Source organism: Pseudophryne corroboree, chromosome 5 (genome assembly GCF_028390025.1).
Source record: "Pseudophryne corroboree isolate aPseCor3 chromosome 5, aPseCor3.hap2, whole genome shotgun sequence".
In the NCBI taxonomy this organism is placed as follows: Eukaryota; Metazoa; Chordata; class Amphibia; order Anura; family Myobatrachidae; genus Pseudophryne; species Pseudophryne corroboree.
Genome location: NC_086448.1, coordinates 277,141,386 through 277,159,594, shown reverse-complemented (window position 1 = coordinate 277,159,594; position 18,209 = coordinate 277,141,386). Strand labels below are relative to the sequence as shown.

At 40.8% G+C, this 18,209-nt stretch overlaps 1 protein-coding gene across 3 annotated transcripts in view; it reads right to left on the bottom strand.

Moving 5' to 3' along the window:
- The window catches only part of NEK11 (NIMA related kinase 11), a 959,809-nt gene that overhangs the window by 342,546 nt on the left and 599,054 nt on the right, over positions 1-18,209 (bottom strand). For 2 of the 3 annotated variants that reach the window (XM_063922363.1, XM_063922361.1), the window contains exon 10: positions 13,594-13,713. The exons of the other annotated variant lie outside the window; for it this stretch is intronic. In XM_063922363.1, the coding sequence (XP_063778433.1) occupies positions 13,594-13,713 (120 nt within the window). The remainder of the gene's footprint in view (positions 1-13,593; positions 13,714-18,209) is intronic. 3 annotated transcript variants of the gene reach the window in all.

The window sequence follows — 18,209 nt, the reverse complement described above, 5'->3', positions numbered from 1 at the left end:
TGAACCACTAGCCATGAACATAGGCCAGGGCCTCAGCCGTTCCTTGCCACTCCGTGTGGTAAATGGCATATTGGCAAGTTTACGCTTCTCCTCCGACAATTTTATTTTAGGTTTTGGAGTCCTTTTTTTACTGATATTTGGTGTTTTGGATTTGACATGCTCTGTACTATGACATTGGGCATCGGCCTTGGCAGACGACGTTGCTGGCATTTCATCGTCTCGGCCATGACTAGTGGCAGCAGCTTCAGCACGAGGTGGAAGTGGATCTTGATCTTTCCCTAATTTTGGAACCTCAACATTTTTGTTCTCCATATTTTAATAGGCACAACTAAAAGGCACCTCAGGTAAACAATGGAGATGGATGGATACTAGTATACAATTATGGACGGACTGCCGAGTGCCGACACAGAGGTAGCTACAGCCGTGAACTACCGTACTGTGTCTGCTGCTAATATAGACTGGTTGATAAAGAGATGTCGTAGTATGTATGTATGAAGAAGAAAGAAAAAAAAACCACGGTTAGGTGGTATACAATTATGGACGGACTGCCGAGTGCCGACACAGAGGTAGCCACAGCCGTGAACTACCGTACTGTACTGTGTCTGCTGCTAATATAGACTGGTTGATAAAGAGATGTCGTAGTATGTATGTATGAAGAAGAAAGAAAAAAAAACCACGGGTAGGTGGTATACAATTATGGACGGACTGCCGAGTGCCGACACAGAGGTAGCCACAGCCGTGAACTACCGTACTGTACTGTGTCTGCTGCTAATATAGACTGGTTGATAAAGAGATGTAGTAGTATGTATGTATAAAGAAGAAAGAAAAAAAACCACGGGTAGGTGGTATACAATTATGGACGGACTGCCGAGTGCCGACACAGAGGTAGCCACAGCCGTGAACTACCGTACTGTACTGTGTCTGCTGCTAATATAGACTGGTTGATAAAGAGATGTCGTAGTATGTATGTATGAAGAAGAAAGAAAAAAAAACCACGGTTAGGTGGTATACAATTATGGACGGACTGCCGAGTGCCGACACAGAGGTAGCCACAGCCGTGAACTACCGTACTGTACTGTGTCTGCTGCTAATATAGACTGGTTGATAAAGAGATGTCGTAGTATGTATGTATAAAGAAGAAAGAAAAAAAAACCACGGTTAGGTGGTATACAATTATGGACGGACTGCCGAGTGCCGACACAGAGGTAGCCACAGCCGTGAACTACCGTACTGTACTGTGTCTGCTGCTAATATAGACTGGTTGATAAAGAGATGTCGTAGTATGTATGTATGAAGAAGAAAGAAAAAAAAACCACGGTTAGGTGGTATACAATTATGGACGGACTGCCGAGTGCCGACACAGAGGTAGCCACAGCCGTGAACTACCGTACTGTACTGTGTCTGCTGCTAATATAGACTGGTTGATAAAGAGATGTCGTAGTATGTATGTATAAAGAAGAAAGAAAAAAAAACCACGGTTAGGTGGTATACAATTATGGACGGACTGCCGAGTGCCGACACAGAGGTAGCCACAGCCGTGAACTACCGTACTGTACTGTGTCTGCTGCTAATATAGACTGGTTGATAAAGAGATGTAGTAGTATGTATGTATAAAGAAGAAAGAAAAAAAAACCACGGTGTTGCCTTATAGGTAATTGTCTGCACTTAGTATAATATTAGGGCAATGGATATTGTCTGAATCAAAATATAATTCATTATAAATAGGCGATGTTACCATAGTGGACAGTATACTGGATATATATAGTAAGGAATAGATATGAAATAAGTTTGAATGTATGAGGTAATGTTTAGCTGATTTAAGAGATTAGGTTTGTGTATGTGTTTATATAGATATACTGTATATTTGTGTTTTACAGCAAGATGGTAAAAAATAGTGTAGGGAACAGGTTTATTCTGCTCTAGTCATAAATAAGGCCAGAGAGGTTACAGTAAGATCAAGAGTCATTGTAGAGAAAAGGTATTAGGCCATAAATGATAATAGGTATGTGACAGAGCTCTGTTGGTCATTGGAATTCACAGGTGTGCTTACAGTAGATCAGAATCTACTGGTTTGTCTATTGTCCAGTGAAGGTTAAAAGCTAGGGAGTATAAATTAACTACTATGAAAAGAGATCACATCCATTGATAAAACATTGTGTAACCGACCCCAGGAAAACTTGTCAATACAACAGAACTTTGGATGAAAAGACATTCCAGATTTTACAATACTATACTTGCTTAAGGCAGTGTGGACACCACACTTTTATGACACCATGCCTCCGTGAACAGGACACGACAGCCCAGTTCAATGTTTGTTTTATTACACCTTGGAATCTGACAAACCTATAATTACCTATTCCATTGGAAACTATGAGAATATGATAGTTTGAATTGGTAAAATATGAGATAAAAGGACCAGACTTGTAGTTAGGAGTTAGAAGGAAGAGGGAGAGGGAGAAGAAGAAGGAGAAGGAAGGAAGTCAGTCAGGAGGAGAAGTCATGGAGAACATGCAGAAGGAATGATTCTTGGGATGGCAATCTTTAACTTGCAAGTATAAATATGATAATAATTGAAACTGTTTGTGAAACTTATGTCATGTTGTTTTATGTTATGTAACGAAGGAAACATAGCATAGCTTAATATAATTATAATTAGTATATATATCACTACTGTGTATATCTTATTCTGTACGATTTGATCTGCCTGTAAATAAAGAATCATATAAAAAGAGCGGTAATATTCAAGCTTGAACTCTCTTTAAGGAATCTTAACTTCATAATTTCATACGTCATATATATATAAGGACTGCATATATTTATCAGCCAATTAATTTGTAAGCCTGACATAATATATTTGCAGATATATATGATAACGCATATTAATTTAAATATATCCATATATTAATAACCATATATGTTATATTAAATATTAATATTCATAAATATGATTCCATAAATCAATATTGGCGACCACGAATTGGACTTGTTATTACTGAATCTGATTATCTGATTTATAATATTTATGAGGAGTAGCAGATGCTATAAGCTGGCTACCAAATCTGCAGAATCACGGTGGGGATGTATCTATGAAAATTTATTACCATTGTGTAATGTCAATTTTGTATTCTGTATAACCTAGGATAAATGTGTTAGTGCAATATACGTTATTTTAACTAACATAATATCTATTAGGAAGCAGCACCAAAGGCTATAAGCCTGCTGGCAAAATACAAGATCACAGTGGAATAGGTTACAAATGAGAATAAAGAATTTAAAGGCCTAGAATAGAAAATGTGCACAGTGGAAAAGAGTATTTCCAAATAAATGTATAAATGTACCAGGTATTAGAGTTTAACCTTAAGACACCGGTCAATCTTAAGGAGAGGATACCTTCAGTACTAAAAACAAAGAATATATAAATTTAGCATTGAAATGTTAAAAATGCAAAAGTTTTCTGTAGCATTTAGAAAAATGCGCAGAACTGCGGCTCTAGAAGCCAAACAGAAATGTAAAGAAGAATCAGGTTCACGTCTTCGTAAGGCGTGCCTGACCATTAATGCAAAAATGCATTCGTTATTTAAGTCCCTTAAACAGAAAAATAAACAGAAAAAGTTTGGGGCAGAAGCGAAAAGCCTGACAGTTTGTAATCAAATTGTCAAGATCTCTGATGAAGAGATAACATCCAGCAAGCAAGCTGAGATAGAAACACCAAACAGGAATAGTGTTGAGGTATGTGAAACTCTGTACACAGAGTCTACAGGAGTCAGAAATGACTTAATCAGTCAAGATCCTAAAATTAAGGAAAGTTACATGTTGCAGGACTGCATCAATGTGCAGCGCATGGAGTCTGCTATGGTCACACAGACCACCAGCAGAACAGCCTCTGTGGTAAAGGAAGAAAGTAGCAATGTGCCGGATGTGTCTATCATCAGACAGCACATTAATGTAAAGGAGGTAGCAGCAATAGGAGATGTCCCCTATACTGTGTCTAGTAAGGGGGAAGATCATTGTAACTCAGATTATGAGTATTCTGCTGAATACACTCTCAGAGTTCCCAATGTAAATGAAGAATTTGTTATGCCCTTAGGCAAAGGTGAATTGTCAGCAGATTTAAACACTGATAGCAGCAGTACAGTGCACACAGGGGTGGGGAAGTTCCCCATGGTGAAAACTCCCATGGCAACCAGAGTTGCAAACCTTGAAATGTATTCACCTGGAAACATGTTTAAAGGGAAAATCCATGAAATTAATTCAGGAATGCATGTTTACAAACAAAGTTCCCAAACTTATGTAACCCCCACAGAGCACTCAGAGACTTCTAGTGATGGTGCAAATGTTTGCATGCTCTCAGAGAGACCACATGCAGAGTGTCATTCTGCAAACCACACACCAATTAACAATGACAAAAAGGATCACCAGGATGAAAATGTTTTTATGCCCTGGTGCCATAACCATTTTATTACAGGTGTGGAAAGACAGAAAGCCCTGGGACCTGCAATACATATTTGGCAAAGTTTAACAAGTTTCTCTCCCCACAAAAGTAGGTTTTTTCAGAAGCTCCAAGATTCTTCCAAACTAAGGAGCCACACCAAGCAGCAAACGCTATGGTTAAAGACAGTCTGGGACCAGGCTGCATCACAAGGGAGTATGGTCACAAGTGAATACGGTAGTATCATTCCTTTACTTGTTAGATCCAATGAAGCCATTGTTTGCTTTGATGTTCAAACAGCCACAGTTTCCAAATTAAACCTGCATCATATCTGCAGCGACAATTGTGCTGTCATTGACACACAATGTGACAGGAAAGATTGGCACAGGCCAGAAACAATTGTTTGTTTGTTATTCAATCGTTAAAAGACACATTTGTAAATTCTGTACCTGATAACATGCAGCAGATAGGACAGAATGCATAGCAAGCTATGTTAAATCACTGTATAAATATCTGTGATAGTCATTGTATGTATTTTTGTTTGATTCATAGTAATCCTGGCAACCTGTATACAGAATGGTGCAAGACTCCAAAAAGACTCCAATTTACAAGGGAAAAGGTCTTCATTAACCCTTTCATCGCTGCTATCCAGCAAAATCTACATAGCATCCCTAAAGACTGATATATGGACAAATCCTCAAGGATTTTTCCAGTTTCACAAGAAAGGGGAAGGTTTTCATTAACCCTTTCATCACAAGTAATCATTACTTGTCTTTCAAACTACATGTACACTCCCACAACAGTGTACAGCACATCTCATCACTGTGATTATACAGAACTGTCTCATCCCTTCATATACCTTAATCACATATATGTAAACATTTGTCTGAGATATATTTTATATCATTGCATATATACCTTGTAAATATTTTATGTTTTTTTTATATATTACACAATAGATACTACCTATGCTTCCTTCGTAAAAGCTTCAAAAGTAATTAAATATCTAATACAGGATGGTATACCACGTTATAACAAATTGGGCCGAGATTATTAAGTGGGATGAATAATTCTCTTAATAAAGACTGTCACAAGTCTAAGATAATTATTTGTAGCATAACAGGGTCACTGTATATGCACATGGCTGCATATAAAATAATATTGGATGGAATTAGATATATTTAAAGCCATTCCTAAATGATATTTAATATCTGTTTGAAGCAAAATTATATTCATTTATTGTATTGATAGGATGTTACTATATACACATCAAAAGCATTTTAAATAATTATTAGTCAAAATATAGGTAGGATAGAAAACGCCTTTATATGGGTTAAACTGGTATAAGTTTATGTAAGATTGAGATGTATAAATAGGTACAAGGTAGAATAAGGAGATTTAAGACTGCATGGTAATTTATTCAGTGAGGAAATACAGAACAGAGTAGGTGTACTACTCACAGCCATTTGTGGTACTATTGCCCGAAGACAATTAAGACCTACTATTAACAAGCAAGGAAAGAAAGAAAGAAAGAAAAAAAAAAAAAAAAGACTGTTTCATATATGCCTGTTCTATTCAAAATCACAACCTGTTTGTGCAAAAGCAATATGGACACTGGTCACAACTGCGGCATTGGATAAACGCAAAGGAAACAGAACTGCTAAAGACTGTATAAAGACTATTACTATTACTGAGGGTCGTCACAAGTACTGAATGTTCAAGACACAGCACTCGACGTACACAGCCCTCTGCCTCAAACAGCGAAATGGCAAGCAAAGGAGCAGCTGCTACGAAGAATTCTACTTCTAGTAATGGTGCAAATGTTGCAAACGCAAGGCCATAATGCAAACGCAAGGCATCTCCAATTGCAAGCAAACCACGCAGATGACAGTCTTATCCCAGTAAATTGCTACATACAAGAACAGCAAAAATGTCCAAACGTACTGATCCAGATACAGAAAAAAGGTCTACAATTGGGCTATGGTATTCCAAATGTCTGTAGAAATTAGTTTTCCTCATGAATACTGAATAAAAACCTCAGTTTTGTCTGCTTTAGTTAAAAAGTAGAATAAGGTTAGGTAAGCTAAGAATTTTTAGAGATTTTTAAAATCATAATGGTTATTATTATTACACTTATGGTATATATTATGGTTACAACGAAAGTTATGTTTGAAGGAATATTTTGAAATGTATTTGGAAGCAATTACGCTAGTTTAATGTGTGGCCAATCAAAAGAATTTCTCATGGCCACAAGGGGGCGACTGTTGCCTTATAGGTAATTGTCTGCACTTAGTATAATATTAGGGCAATGGATATTGTCTGAATCAAAATATAATTCATTATAAATAGGCGATGTTACCATAGTGGACAGTATACTGGATATATATAGTAAGGAATAGATATGAAATAAGTTTGAATGTATGAGGTAATGTTTAGCTGATTTAAGAGATTAGGTTTGTGTATGTGTTTATATAGATATACTGTATATTTGTGTTTTACAGCAAGATGGTAAAAAATAGTGTAGGGAACAGGTTTATTCTGCTCTAGTCATAAATAAGGCCAGAGAGGTTACAGTAAGATCAAGAGTCATTGTAGAGAAAAGGTATTAGGCCATAAATGATAATAGGTATGTGACAGAGCTCTGTTGGTCATTGGAATTCACAGGTGTGCTTACAGTAGATCAGAATCTACTGGTTTGTCTATTGTCCAGTGAAGGTTAAAAGCTAGGGAGTATAAATTAACTACTATGAAAAGAGATCACATCCATTGATAAAACATTGTGTAACCGACCCCAGGAAAACTTGTCAATACAACAGAACTTTGGATGAAAAGACATTCCAGATTTTACAATACTATACTTGCTTAAGGCAGTGTGGACACCACACTTTTATGACACCATGCCTCCGTGAACAGGACACGACAGCCCAGTTCAATGTTTGTTTTATTACACCTTGGAATCTGACAAACCTATAATTACCTATTCCATTGGAAACTATGAGAATATGATAGTTTGAATTGGTAAAATATGAGATAAAAGGACCAGACTTGTAGTTAGGAGTTAGAAGGAAGAGGGAGAGGGAGAAGAAGAAGGAGAAGGAAGGAAGTCAGTCAGGAGGAGAAGTCATGGAGAACATGCAGAAGGAATGATTCTTGGGATGGCAATCTTTAACTTGCAAGTATAAATATGATAATAATTGAAACTGTTTGTGAAACTTATGTCATGTTGTTTTATGTTATGTAACGAAGGAAACATAGCATAGCTTAATATAATTATAATTAGTATATATATCACTACTGTGTATATCTTATTCTGTACGATTTGATCTGCCTGTAAATAAAGAATCATATAAAAAGAGCGGTAATATTCAAGCTTGAACTCTCTTTAAGGAATCTTAACTTCATAATTTCATACGTCATATATATATAAGGACTGCATATATTTATCAGCCAATTAATTTGTAAGCCTGACATAATATATTTGCAGATATATATGATAACGCATATTAATTTAAATATATCCATATATTAATAACCATATATGTTATATTAAATATTAATATTCATAAATATGATTCCATAAATCAATAACGGGTAGGTGGTATACAATTATGGATGGACTGCCGAGTGCCGACACAGAGGTAGCTACAGCCGTGAACTACCGTACTGTGTCTGCTGCGACTGGATGATAAATAATGATATAAAAAATATATATATATCACTACTGCAGCCGGACAGGTATATATATTATATAATGACGGACCTGCTGGACACTGTCTGTCAGCAGAATGAGTTTTTTATAGAATAAAAAAAAAAACACCACACAAGTGAAGTCACACGACGAGTGTTTAACTTTTTCAGGCAATCACAATATAGTATACTACTAACTATACTGGTGGTCAGTGTGGTCAGGTCACTGGTCAGTCACACTGGCAGTGGCACTCCTGCAGCAAAAGTGTGCACTGTTTAATTTTAATATAATATGTACTCCTGGCTCCTGCTATAACCTATAACTGGCACTGCAGTGCTCCCCAGTCTCCCCCACAATTATAAGCTGTGTGAGCTGAGCACAGTCAGATATATAATATATATACATAGATGATGCAGCACACTGGGCTGAGCAGTGCACACAGATATGGTATGTGACTGTCTTGTACTCCTGGCTCCTGCTATAACCTATAACTGGCACTGCAGTGCTCCCCAGTCTCCCCCACAATTATAAGCTGTGTGAGCTGAGCACAGTCAGATATATAATATATACATAGATGATGCAGGCATGCAGCACACTGGGCTGAGCAGTGCACACAGATATGGTATGTGACTGAGTCACTGTGTGTACCGTTTTTTTCAGGCAGAGAACGGATATATTAAATAAAACAACTGCACTGCTGGTGGTCACTGTGGTCAGTCACTAAACTCTGCACTCTCTTCTACAGTATCAGCCTCAGGTCAATCTCTCTCTCTCTCTCCTAATCTAAATGGAGAGGACGCCAGCCACGTCCTCTCCCTATCAATCTCAATGCACGTGTGAAAATGGCGGCGACGCGCGGCTCCTTATATAGAATCCGAGTCTCGCGAGAATCCGACAGCGTCATGATGACGTTCGGGCGCGCTCGGGTTAACCGAGCAAGGCGGGAAGATCCGAGTCGCTCGGACCCGTGAAAAAAAACATGAAGTTCGTGCGGGTTCGGATTCAGAGAAACCGAACCCGCTCATCTCTAGTATCAACCCATGTTTTGTTCCGAGGTCCTCTGACCAGATTAGCCAGAAGTTTCCCTGACTTATTCCCCATCTATGAAATTTATTCCTGTCGTAGTCATAGCTGGTTTGGGCTTGTTCGGTATGAAATGTATCATAGATTTGTTTTGCCATGAGGTACGTTTCTTTATGGGTAGGACTATCGCATTGTTTATAGGTACGATAAGCAAGCGTGAGTGCCGCACTCAGTTCCTGCAATTTGGAGTTACATTTCTAACGTTTAGAGTTGACATAGGAAATAATATGCCCTCTAAGGACAGCTTTAGAGCCCCCCCCCCCCCCCAAAAAGTGGAACATTAGACTCTTGTTCCAAATTGTCAGTGACGTAGTTAAGCCAGGTATGTTTAAGATGTAATAAAAAATCCTCAGAATGAAGGAGATACGCTGGGAATCTCCAACATTTGAAGATACATTGAGGTAAAGCTAAATGTACGGACAAAATTATGGGGGCATGGTCTGATATAATTATATCTTTAATGGAGGTGTGAGAAACTTTAAATAAAATATGTTTAGATAAGAAAAGATAATCGATGCGAGAGTGAGTGGTGTGTGGATGTGAGTAAAAAGAGTAATCTCAATGGAGAGGGTGATGTATGCGCCAAGGATCTAGTAAAGCAAGTTGCGAACAAAAAGAGAAAAGAAGATTAGGAGATGATCCGGGTCTTTTGGTACTTACCCCAGACCTGTCCATGGATGGATCGACGACCGCGTTGAAGTCACCCCCTAAATTAAATTCTGACCACCCCAAGATAAAACTCTCTGTAGAATATCTGATATAGAAACATCTAATCAGATAAATCTACCCTCATGGTCAACAAATTTTTTAAGGATTGAATATTGAAGATTCCTATGAAAAAGAATAGTAACACCTCTGGTTTTGTTGGTATAGGGAGCAGAGATACAATCTCCAATCCAGGGGGCTTTTAAGGAAATAGAGGACTCATGTACCCAATGCGTCTCCTGTAAAAATACAATGTGAGGGGTCATACGAGAAAGATGTGCGAGTACCTTTTTGCATTTAACGGGGCTATTAAGACCCTCCACGTTCCAGGATATTATATTGAAATCAAAAAGTGGAGCAACTACCGGGCCAGGAGGTTGGGAGGGAGTATGGTTTGTCATACTACCCTATCCCCATAGATGGAGAGTAGAGTAAAAAAAATTACATAGGTAAAACGGTGTCCCTCCTTGTCCCAGCAAGCAAAGACGGGGCAACCTATGGAGGATCGAGACACATCATCCCAGCAGGCAAAGAAAAAACAAACAAACAATCAACCTAACAAACATGTAACAAGTAAAGGCATAACCTCTGGCATACATAGATGGTATGCCAACATTTTTCCCTTAACACAGTGTGACCCATAGGTGATAACAATTGAAAAGGAGAGCAAACTTTAAGAAGTACTTAGCACTCAAGTATCAGGATGAGCAAAATGGGCCTTTGCCGCCAATGGATCATCGAAGAAGAGTGAATTTCCATTTACAAAAACTCGAAGGCGACCTGGATATAGCAACGAGAACGTGACTTTGTCTTCAAACAACTGTTTGCATAGTGGAGCGAACTCTCTGTGTTTATTAGCGACATAGTTGGAAAAGTCCTGGAATATAAGTAGTCTCTCACCCTCTCTATAGCTTCAGCTTCCTAAATACTAATTTATTATCAACCTCTCTATAGCTTCAGCTTCCTAAATACTAATTTATTAACACTATAGATTTTTCACTGGTATGCTACGCTGGGCTTTCTGGCTTATGCTGGTGTTTTGGGGTGCCACACCCTGCACCTAGATATAACGCTAGGGACCCCAAATATACAGAGACGCCTTTATGTGGCTTTGGGGCTTAACCACACATTTGCGCAAATATGTGTAACGAAGATCTCTGAATTCTATTATTATGTGGGATTTATATCTGGTTACTGTTATCATTCAGGGTGCTGGGGGAAACCAAATGCCTTTTTTTCTTGCTCAGAAATACCCCTCCCTTTCGAGCACCTGAATGATATCACTAAGCTAATTGAGCATCTACCAATATATATGTCTGTTGTGAGAGGCAGAGAGGTTCCTGCATTAGGAGGAGGTGCAGGCCCTGACATGCCACATGGAGCATTATGGGGTTGCTCCAAGGTAGGTAGCTCTTAGCTTAGACATATTGTAGTAAGGAGCCATTATCATGTGGCTCCTTGCTGGTTAATAGTAGACCCAGATTGGGGTAATGGAGGTGTGAGGTGTGGTGCCTCTGGACTGGCTGAGCTGGATGGCTTTAGTGTGGCATACCTTTACATTCTATTAACACTTTTCACTTATTTATTTTTTAACACTATTTCTCTATTTTAATTACATTTCATGTTTGTATCACCCTCTCTATAGCTTCAGCTTCCTAAATACTAATTTATTAACACTATAGATTTTTCACTGGTATGCTACGCTGGGCTTTCTGGCTTATGCTGGTGTTTTGGGGTGCCACACCCTGCACCTAGATATAACGCTAGGGACCCCAAATATACAGAGACGCCTTGATGTGGCTTTGGCGCTTAACCACACATTTGCGCAAATATGTGTAACGAAGATCTCTGAATTCTATTATTATGTGGGATTTATATCTGGTTACTGTTATCATTCAGGGTGCTGGGGGAAACCAAATGCCTTTTTTTCTGTCTCTCTCCCTTGTAAGATAGACTTTCTGACTTCTGGTAATGGTCTAAGAGCTTGGTTTTGTCCGTGTAATTGAGGATACTCATAGTAACAGGGTGAGGGCGTCCAGTAGAATCTCTGCGCTCAAGTCCTATTCTATGAGCTCTTTCAATGGCCAAAAGTGATCCTTTGAGGCCCATGGCTAATTTTTCTGGTAGCCAGTTAGAAAGAAGGTCTAGCAGCTCATATCCCTTCACCGATTCCGGAATGCCCACCACCCTCAGGTTGTTTTGACGGCTCTGATTCTCCAAGTCATCAAGCTTGTCAGTGAGGCCTTTAATTTCCTTATTATGGGCCTCTATAGTGGTCTGTGCAGACTGTAGGTCGTCTTCCAACGTTGAAACCCTCTACTCGACTTCATCCAAGCGGCCATTATGTTGCGTTAGTTGGGTCAAAGTGGAGTCTATGGCCTCTTTAATGCCCGCTAGCTTCTCATCTAGGAGAGGCCCCAGCACCGCTGCAATGTCTGTAGGTTTCATTTTAGGCTGTTTAGTAGCTGTAGTGTTTGTACGTTTTCGTTGAAATCGTGAGCGAGTGGTGGAGCAGTCAGAATTGGAAGAATTTCTGTGAAGGATGTCCTCACGAGCGCCTGGGGTAGGACCAGAGGAGGACATTGGTGTGGACACCAGGAACTTTTCCAGGTGAGGTCATAAGAGACAAAGATAGATTACATGCAATTGTAGTGGGTGCAGAGAGTAGATTTGTGAGGGTCACTCCGGTGAAAAGGATGATCTAGAGAGCTAAATTACAAAAAAGTAGATGGATAGGTCAAAGTTCTGTGTAGCAGAGATGTGGAGGAGTAATTTGTCTGAGTTATACACGTTACATCTCGATGCGGTAGGGTATATTAACAGGAAAAGATGAGGATGAGCAGGTCATAAAATATGTAGCACAGCGCCTCGCTCAAAAATAGCTAAGTCTCAGATATAGTATCGTTTATGAAAAGTCACAAAGCGTAGCTAGGATAGGAGGTGATGACAAATACCAGACTGTGCTGTTGGGGGGAGCCAGAGAGCAGTATGCAAGTTGCTTAAATGAGAGCCAGGTAAGTGATATTATGGCATAAGAGTCAGTTGCATAAAGAGTGTACTCACTGCGTTAACTATATGTTCAGGCACCACTTAAGAGATCTTGCAGGTGATGGGAGCACTATCTCCTATATTCAGGGCTCAAAAGGATACTGCAGGAAGAGTATGTGAGAATGTTAGATGGAGTGCAGCAGTGAAATCCTGCAATCTCTCCCCACAGGCTGCAGTGACAGTGTCCAGGGATACGGACCTCTCAAACCCTTTATGTGGGGTACTGAGGGAGTCCACAGCCAGGGTGCCGACAGCTAGGAGTAGCCTCTGTGGGGTTCCAGACGTGCTGTAGCCGTTTGGCCGAGTCCGCGGACTTCCGCGCAGAGTGTGCACCGTTTCCGAGTGCAATCTGCAACTCGAGGCAGCGGCTTCAGCGAGGTGACTAGGCCGTGACCTGTAAGTGCAGGAGGCCTTGTCTCCGGAGCCCGGGAGTGACACCCTCCTGGTCAGCGGAGGTGCGGGCAGCAGATGGAGCACAAAGGGAGACTATTTATGGGCTAGAAGTCCCGATATTTGGCCCGTAATGGCAAAAATATTTTCATCTTATTCTAATTTGTTTTTAGGATAATATGTGAGTCTTGAAAGCAGGCCAGAGTAAAGAGGTGGTGGGAATGTTGCCCAATGTGAATATTTTTCTTACTTTAGTCGTTTTGCTTTCTCATCGGCAGCATTCAACTTTCTTAACCTCATTCTTTCTCTCGGGGTCATTTTCTGGACCTCTGACAGCTCACGAAGAGTTTGAAGATGGAACTTTCGTTGCCTATAAAAGAAACAAGAAATAAAATCTAACGAGCAGAATATGTAATCTTTACCAAATTAACAACAAACGAATCCTTGGCACAAGCCTTTCCAGATGTCACTCTTCACATCATTCTACAATATTAAAACCTATTTGCAGCTTAGTTTGAACATTATGTCAGCTTAATAGGCTCAAAGCACTGAGCATTAATAATGACACTGCGGGTGAACCATTCATAATAAGTATAATTTACTTAAATAACTTTCATTTCACTGTAATCAGTTTAAGTCCTACTTTGAAAAATGACATTGTGTAAAAATAATTATGGGAAAAGCTACATAAATCAAAGAAATGACAGTCTATATAATGATATGTAAGTTATTAGAATGAAGCACTAAAAGACGATTATATATAACTTGCTTAAAACATGATACTGACCTTAAAACTTAGGCCCTCATTCCGAGTCGTTCGCTCGTTCTTTTTTTTCGCATCGCAGTGAAAATCAGCTTAGAGCGCATGCGCAATGTTCGCACTGCGACTGCGCTAAGTAATTCTGCTATGAAGAAAGGATTTTTACTCACGGCTTTTTGTTCGCACCGGCGAACGTAGTGTGATTGACAGGAAATGGGTGTTACTGGGCGGAAACACGGCGTTTTATGGGCGTGTGGCTGAAAACGCTACCGTTTCCGGAAAAAATGCAGGAGTGGCCGGAGAAACGGGGGAGTGTCTGGGCGAACGCTGGGAGTGTTTGTGACGTCAAACCAGGAACGACAAGCACTGAACTGATCGCACAGGCAGAGTAAGTGTGGAGCTACTCTAAAACTGCTAAGTTTTTTTTGTTCGCAATATTGCGTAAACTTCGTTCGCACTTTTAAGATGCTAAGATACACTCCCAGTAGGCGTAGACTAAGCGTGTGTAACTCTGCTAAATTCGCCTTGCGACCGATCAACTCGGAATGAGGGCCTTAATACTGACAAACTGGGCATGATTCAGATGTGGACCAAGTGCCATCCTGAGCCGCAGAGTACTGTGCGCAGGATCCGTTCTGCACTTGTGTGAACAGGTCCTTCGAGACAGTATGTAGTACGGCATCAGACTGTCAGTGATTGACAGTCTGCTGATGTTTGGAGGGCGGGGACATGATGGCCTCCATTTCTCAAAATGGAGGCATATCCCTGCCATTGCAGGGGAGGGATGAGACCAGGATCTCTGTCAGAGGACAGCAATTGGTAGCTCCTGTGGTGGCCAACTTGCGCGACCCCATGGGTTCACGCAACAGGCTGATGGTGTAGGACATGGGGGTCATTCCGAGTTGATCACAGTTGTGCTAAATGTAGCACAGCTACGATCAGGCACTCAGACATGCGGGTCCACCCCACCCCGCATGTCAGTGCTGCCCCCCCCCCGCAGAAGTGCAAAAGCATCGCACAGCTGCGGCTGGCCAGGAGAACCTTTGTGCTGCCCGGGTCGCACCGGCTGTGTGTGACGTCACGCAGCCACCACGCCCCCCCCCCCCCAACGGTATGGCCATGCCTGCATTGGCCGGACCGCGCCCCCCTAAACGGCACCAGCCCCCTCCCGTCCAGCGGCCGCCTCTGCCTGTCAATCAGGCAGAGGCGAGTACTAGGCAACGACGGACTTCGGCTGTCTGACATGTGCCGGCGCACAGCGGCGCCGACACAGTACTGACCAAATCGCACCGCTGCGATAAACTGCAGCGTGTGATCGGGTCAGAATGACCCCCATGATCCGATACTGCGTCCTAGTATGCAGTTCAGATCTGTAATGCAGCAGGGGGTGTGACCCCACTTGCTGCATTACCATATGAATGCTTTCACTGCTACTTAGGGACTATGTAAGCAGCAGTGATAGCAACCCCAGCCACATTTGATCAGGCCCACTACCATTATTTCTGCATCCAAAATATTTGTATTTACATCTGGGAATAATGCCAGAAATATTATCTAAAGCCAGGGGCCTAACTAAGACTTTGCGTGCCCCAAAGCAAAACTTTGAAGAGGCTGCCATTGCTCTTAAAGAGACACCTCTCTCCAAAGTGCTCCAAGGCATCTTTTTAGACTAACTACTGCATAAACTAATCCCCTTATGTTCTGTTCTGTCTATATAAACCAGATCCCCTTCCCTAACCAATATACAGTTTCCCTGCTTATTTTACAGTATATATATATATATAAAAGACTCTTTGACTTAGTCATGCCTTGTGATTTTATATGGTGGAGAATCTTAGTAGTCCAGGCATCTCATGCCATATGACACAAATAAATGAAAGGTGTATGTGGATGCATCTGTTTATTTTCTTTTAGAGATATTTGAAGATTGCACAAAAATGATTCATTCAATAAATACTTTTTTATGATTTCCAGATGCTGCTTCTGGTGAGGCTTCCCCATACAAAGGCAGTCATAACCAACAGGGGTTATCGTTGGCGATATCCATATTATCGTTGACAGTAAATCCTTGAAGTGAGAAAAAGCCCAAATGTGTTGAACGCAGTCTTGTCTCCATCTACACTACGTCATATCAGAAGCCAACAGCCTTGGGAAGGAAGAAAAGGCCCAGTTGAGGATGACATGGTAAGAGAGGAGGAGGTTAGAAGTACAGATGTGGAGGTAGATCAGTGACACACATGGAGAGGTAGGTCAGTGGTACACTATGGTAGCGGGGGTCAGCGGCACAGTATGGTAGAGAGGTAAGAGGAACACTATGGGGGGAAGGGTAACTGGTACACATGAGAAGGAAGCTCAGATGCACAGTATGATATGGAGTGAAAGGAATACTTGTGGAGGTATATCAGTGACACAAGCTGTATGGGGAGGTGGGTCAGAGGCACACATGGGGAGGTAGTCAGATGCACAGTAGGGTTGGGAATTAGAGGAACTTTAAATTAAATGGAAGCAGATTGCGAGGCATATATAGGGATTTAGGTCAGCCCACAAATGGGTATGTGGGTCAGAAGCATACTATGGTAAGGGGATCAGGGGCACATGGTAGGGTGGTAAGGGGAACACTATGGGAGGGAGGTTAGAGGCACAGATGGGGAGGGATATGAGCACATGTAAAAATCTGTGTGCTTCTGTATCTGAGCAAGCAGAGAGAGGAGAAGAATAGTCCAGCAGTAAGGGTGGACTTTACAATGAAGCCTTCTATTAGAGGAGGGTCCTGGGAAATGTAACTCCTGTACCCCTATTTAAACACTAGCTTCTAGGGAATACTGTGTCAGTGTCAGTCAGGTGGCACACAGCGCTGATGGCCCCAGCAGCAATCTGCTTCTTTGTCATAGACAGAGATATGCCTGGGTCTTAGGGACCATCAGCGGTCCTTACCACAGGGACCATCAGCGGTCCTTACCACATGCACCAAAACTGGCTATAGCATCCAGTCACTCTTGTAGCACCCTGTGTAGTTCCGTCTCTGCCCCAGTGCAGTCTCACCCCTGTCCCATACAGCCACACCCCAATGGTGTCTTAGAGGAAGTCAAGTCACCAGGAGGGCTGTCATCATCAGATAAGCTGATTGATGTTCAAATTGTATGGCAAGCGCTGTGGCCGCTTCTTTACAGATTGTTAGTCTAATCTAGTAATATAATTGTTAGTCTAATCTATTAATCTAAAAAAATGTTTTGATGTGTGAACGTCTTCATACACTCTGGCACTAAATTAGCTATCTTAAACACTTGTCGCAAATGACTGATAGACTTTGCTGAGTCTATAATATACAGTATAAGGACTAAAAAAAAATTTTTTTTTCACTGCGCTGGGGAAAGTAAAGGTTCACTGATAAATTACTTTCTGTCAAGAATTGCACAAATAGTATTTACTTGATCGAATGTAATATTATCAAAAGCATAAGATAAAATTAGACACAATTACAATGAATATAAAATAAATGAAACAAACTGGTTCATATCATAAACTCACAATAACTTATATAAAAAGTGTAGCTGATGGATATAAAGCTGCATGAATTAGACCAAATGATCCAGAGTAGAATACTTATCCTATTATCGCTGTTTGATGGAAAAGTTGTATATAGTGACAATTAGGAAATTCCGGGGAAATTAGTCCGTAGTTAGAAGGTTTAAAGAAGAGATGTGCAGTGGATACTTATCGGGTTTTGTGTTTTGGTTTTGGATCTGGATCCCCACTCGTGCTTTGGATCTGGATTGGTTTTGCCAAAACCAACCTTTCGGGTTTTGGTTTTGGATCTGGATGATTTTTGAAAAAATACACACAAACATAAAAACAGCTAAAATCACAGAATTTGGGGGTAATTTTGATCCTACGGTATTATTAACCTGAATAACATTAATTTCCACTAATTTCCAGTCTGTTCTGAACACCTCACAATACTGTTTGTAGGCCAAAAGGTGCACCGAGGTAGCTGGATGACTAAGCTAAGCAACACAAGTGGGCGGCACAAACATCTGGCCCATCTAGGAGTGGCACTGCAGTGTCAGACAGGATGGCAGTTTTAAAAAATAGGCCCCAAAGAGCAC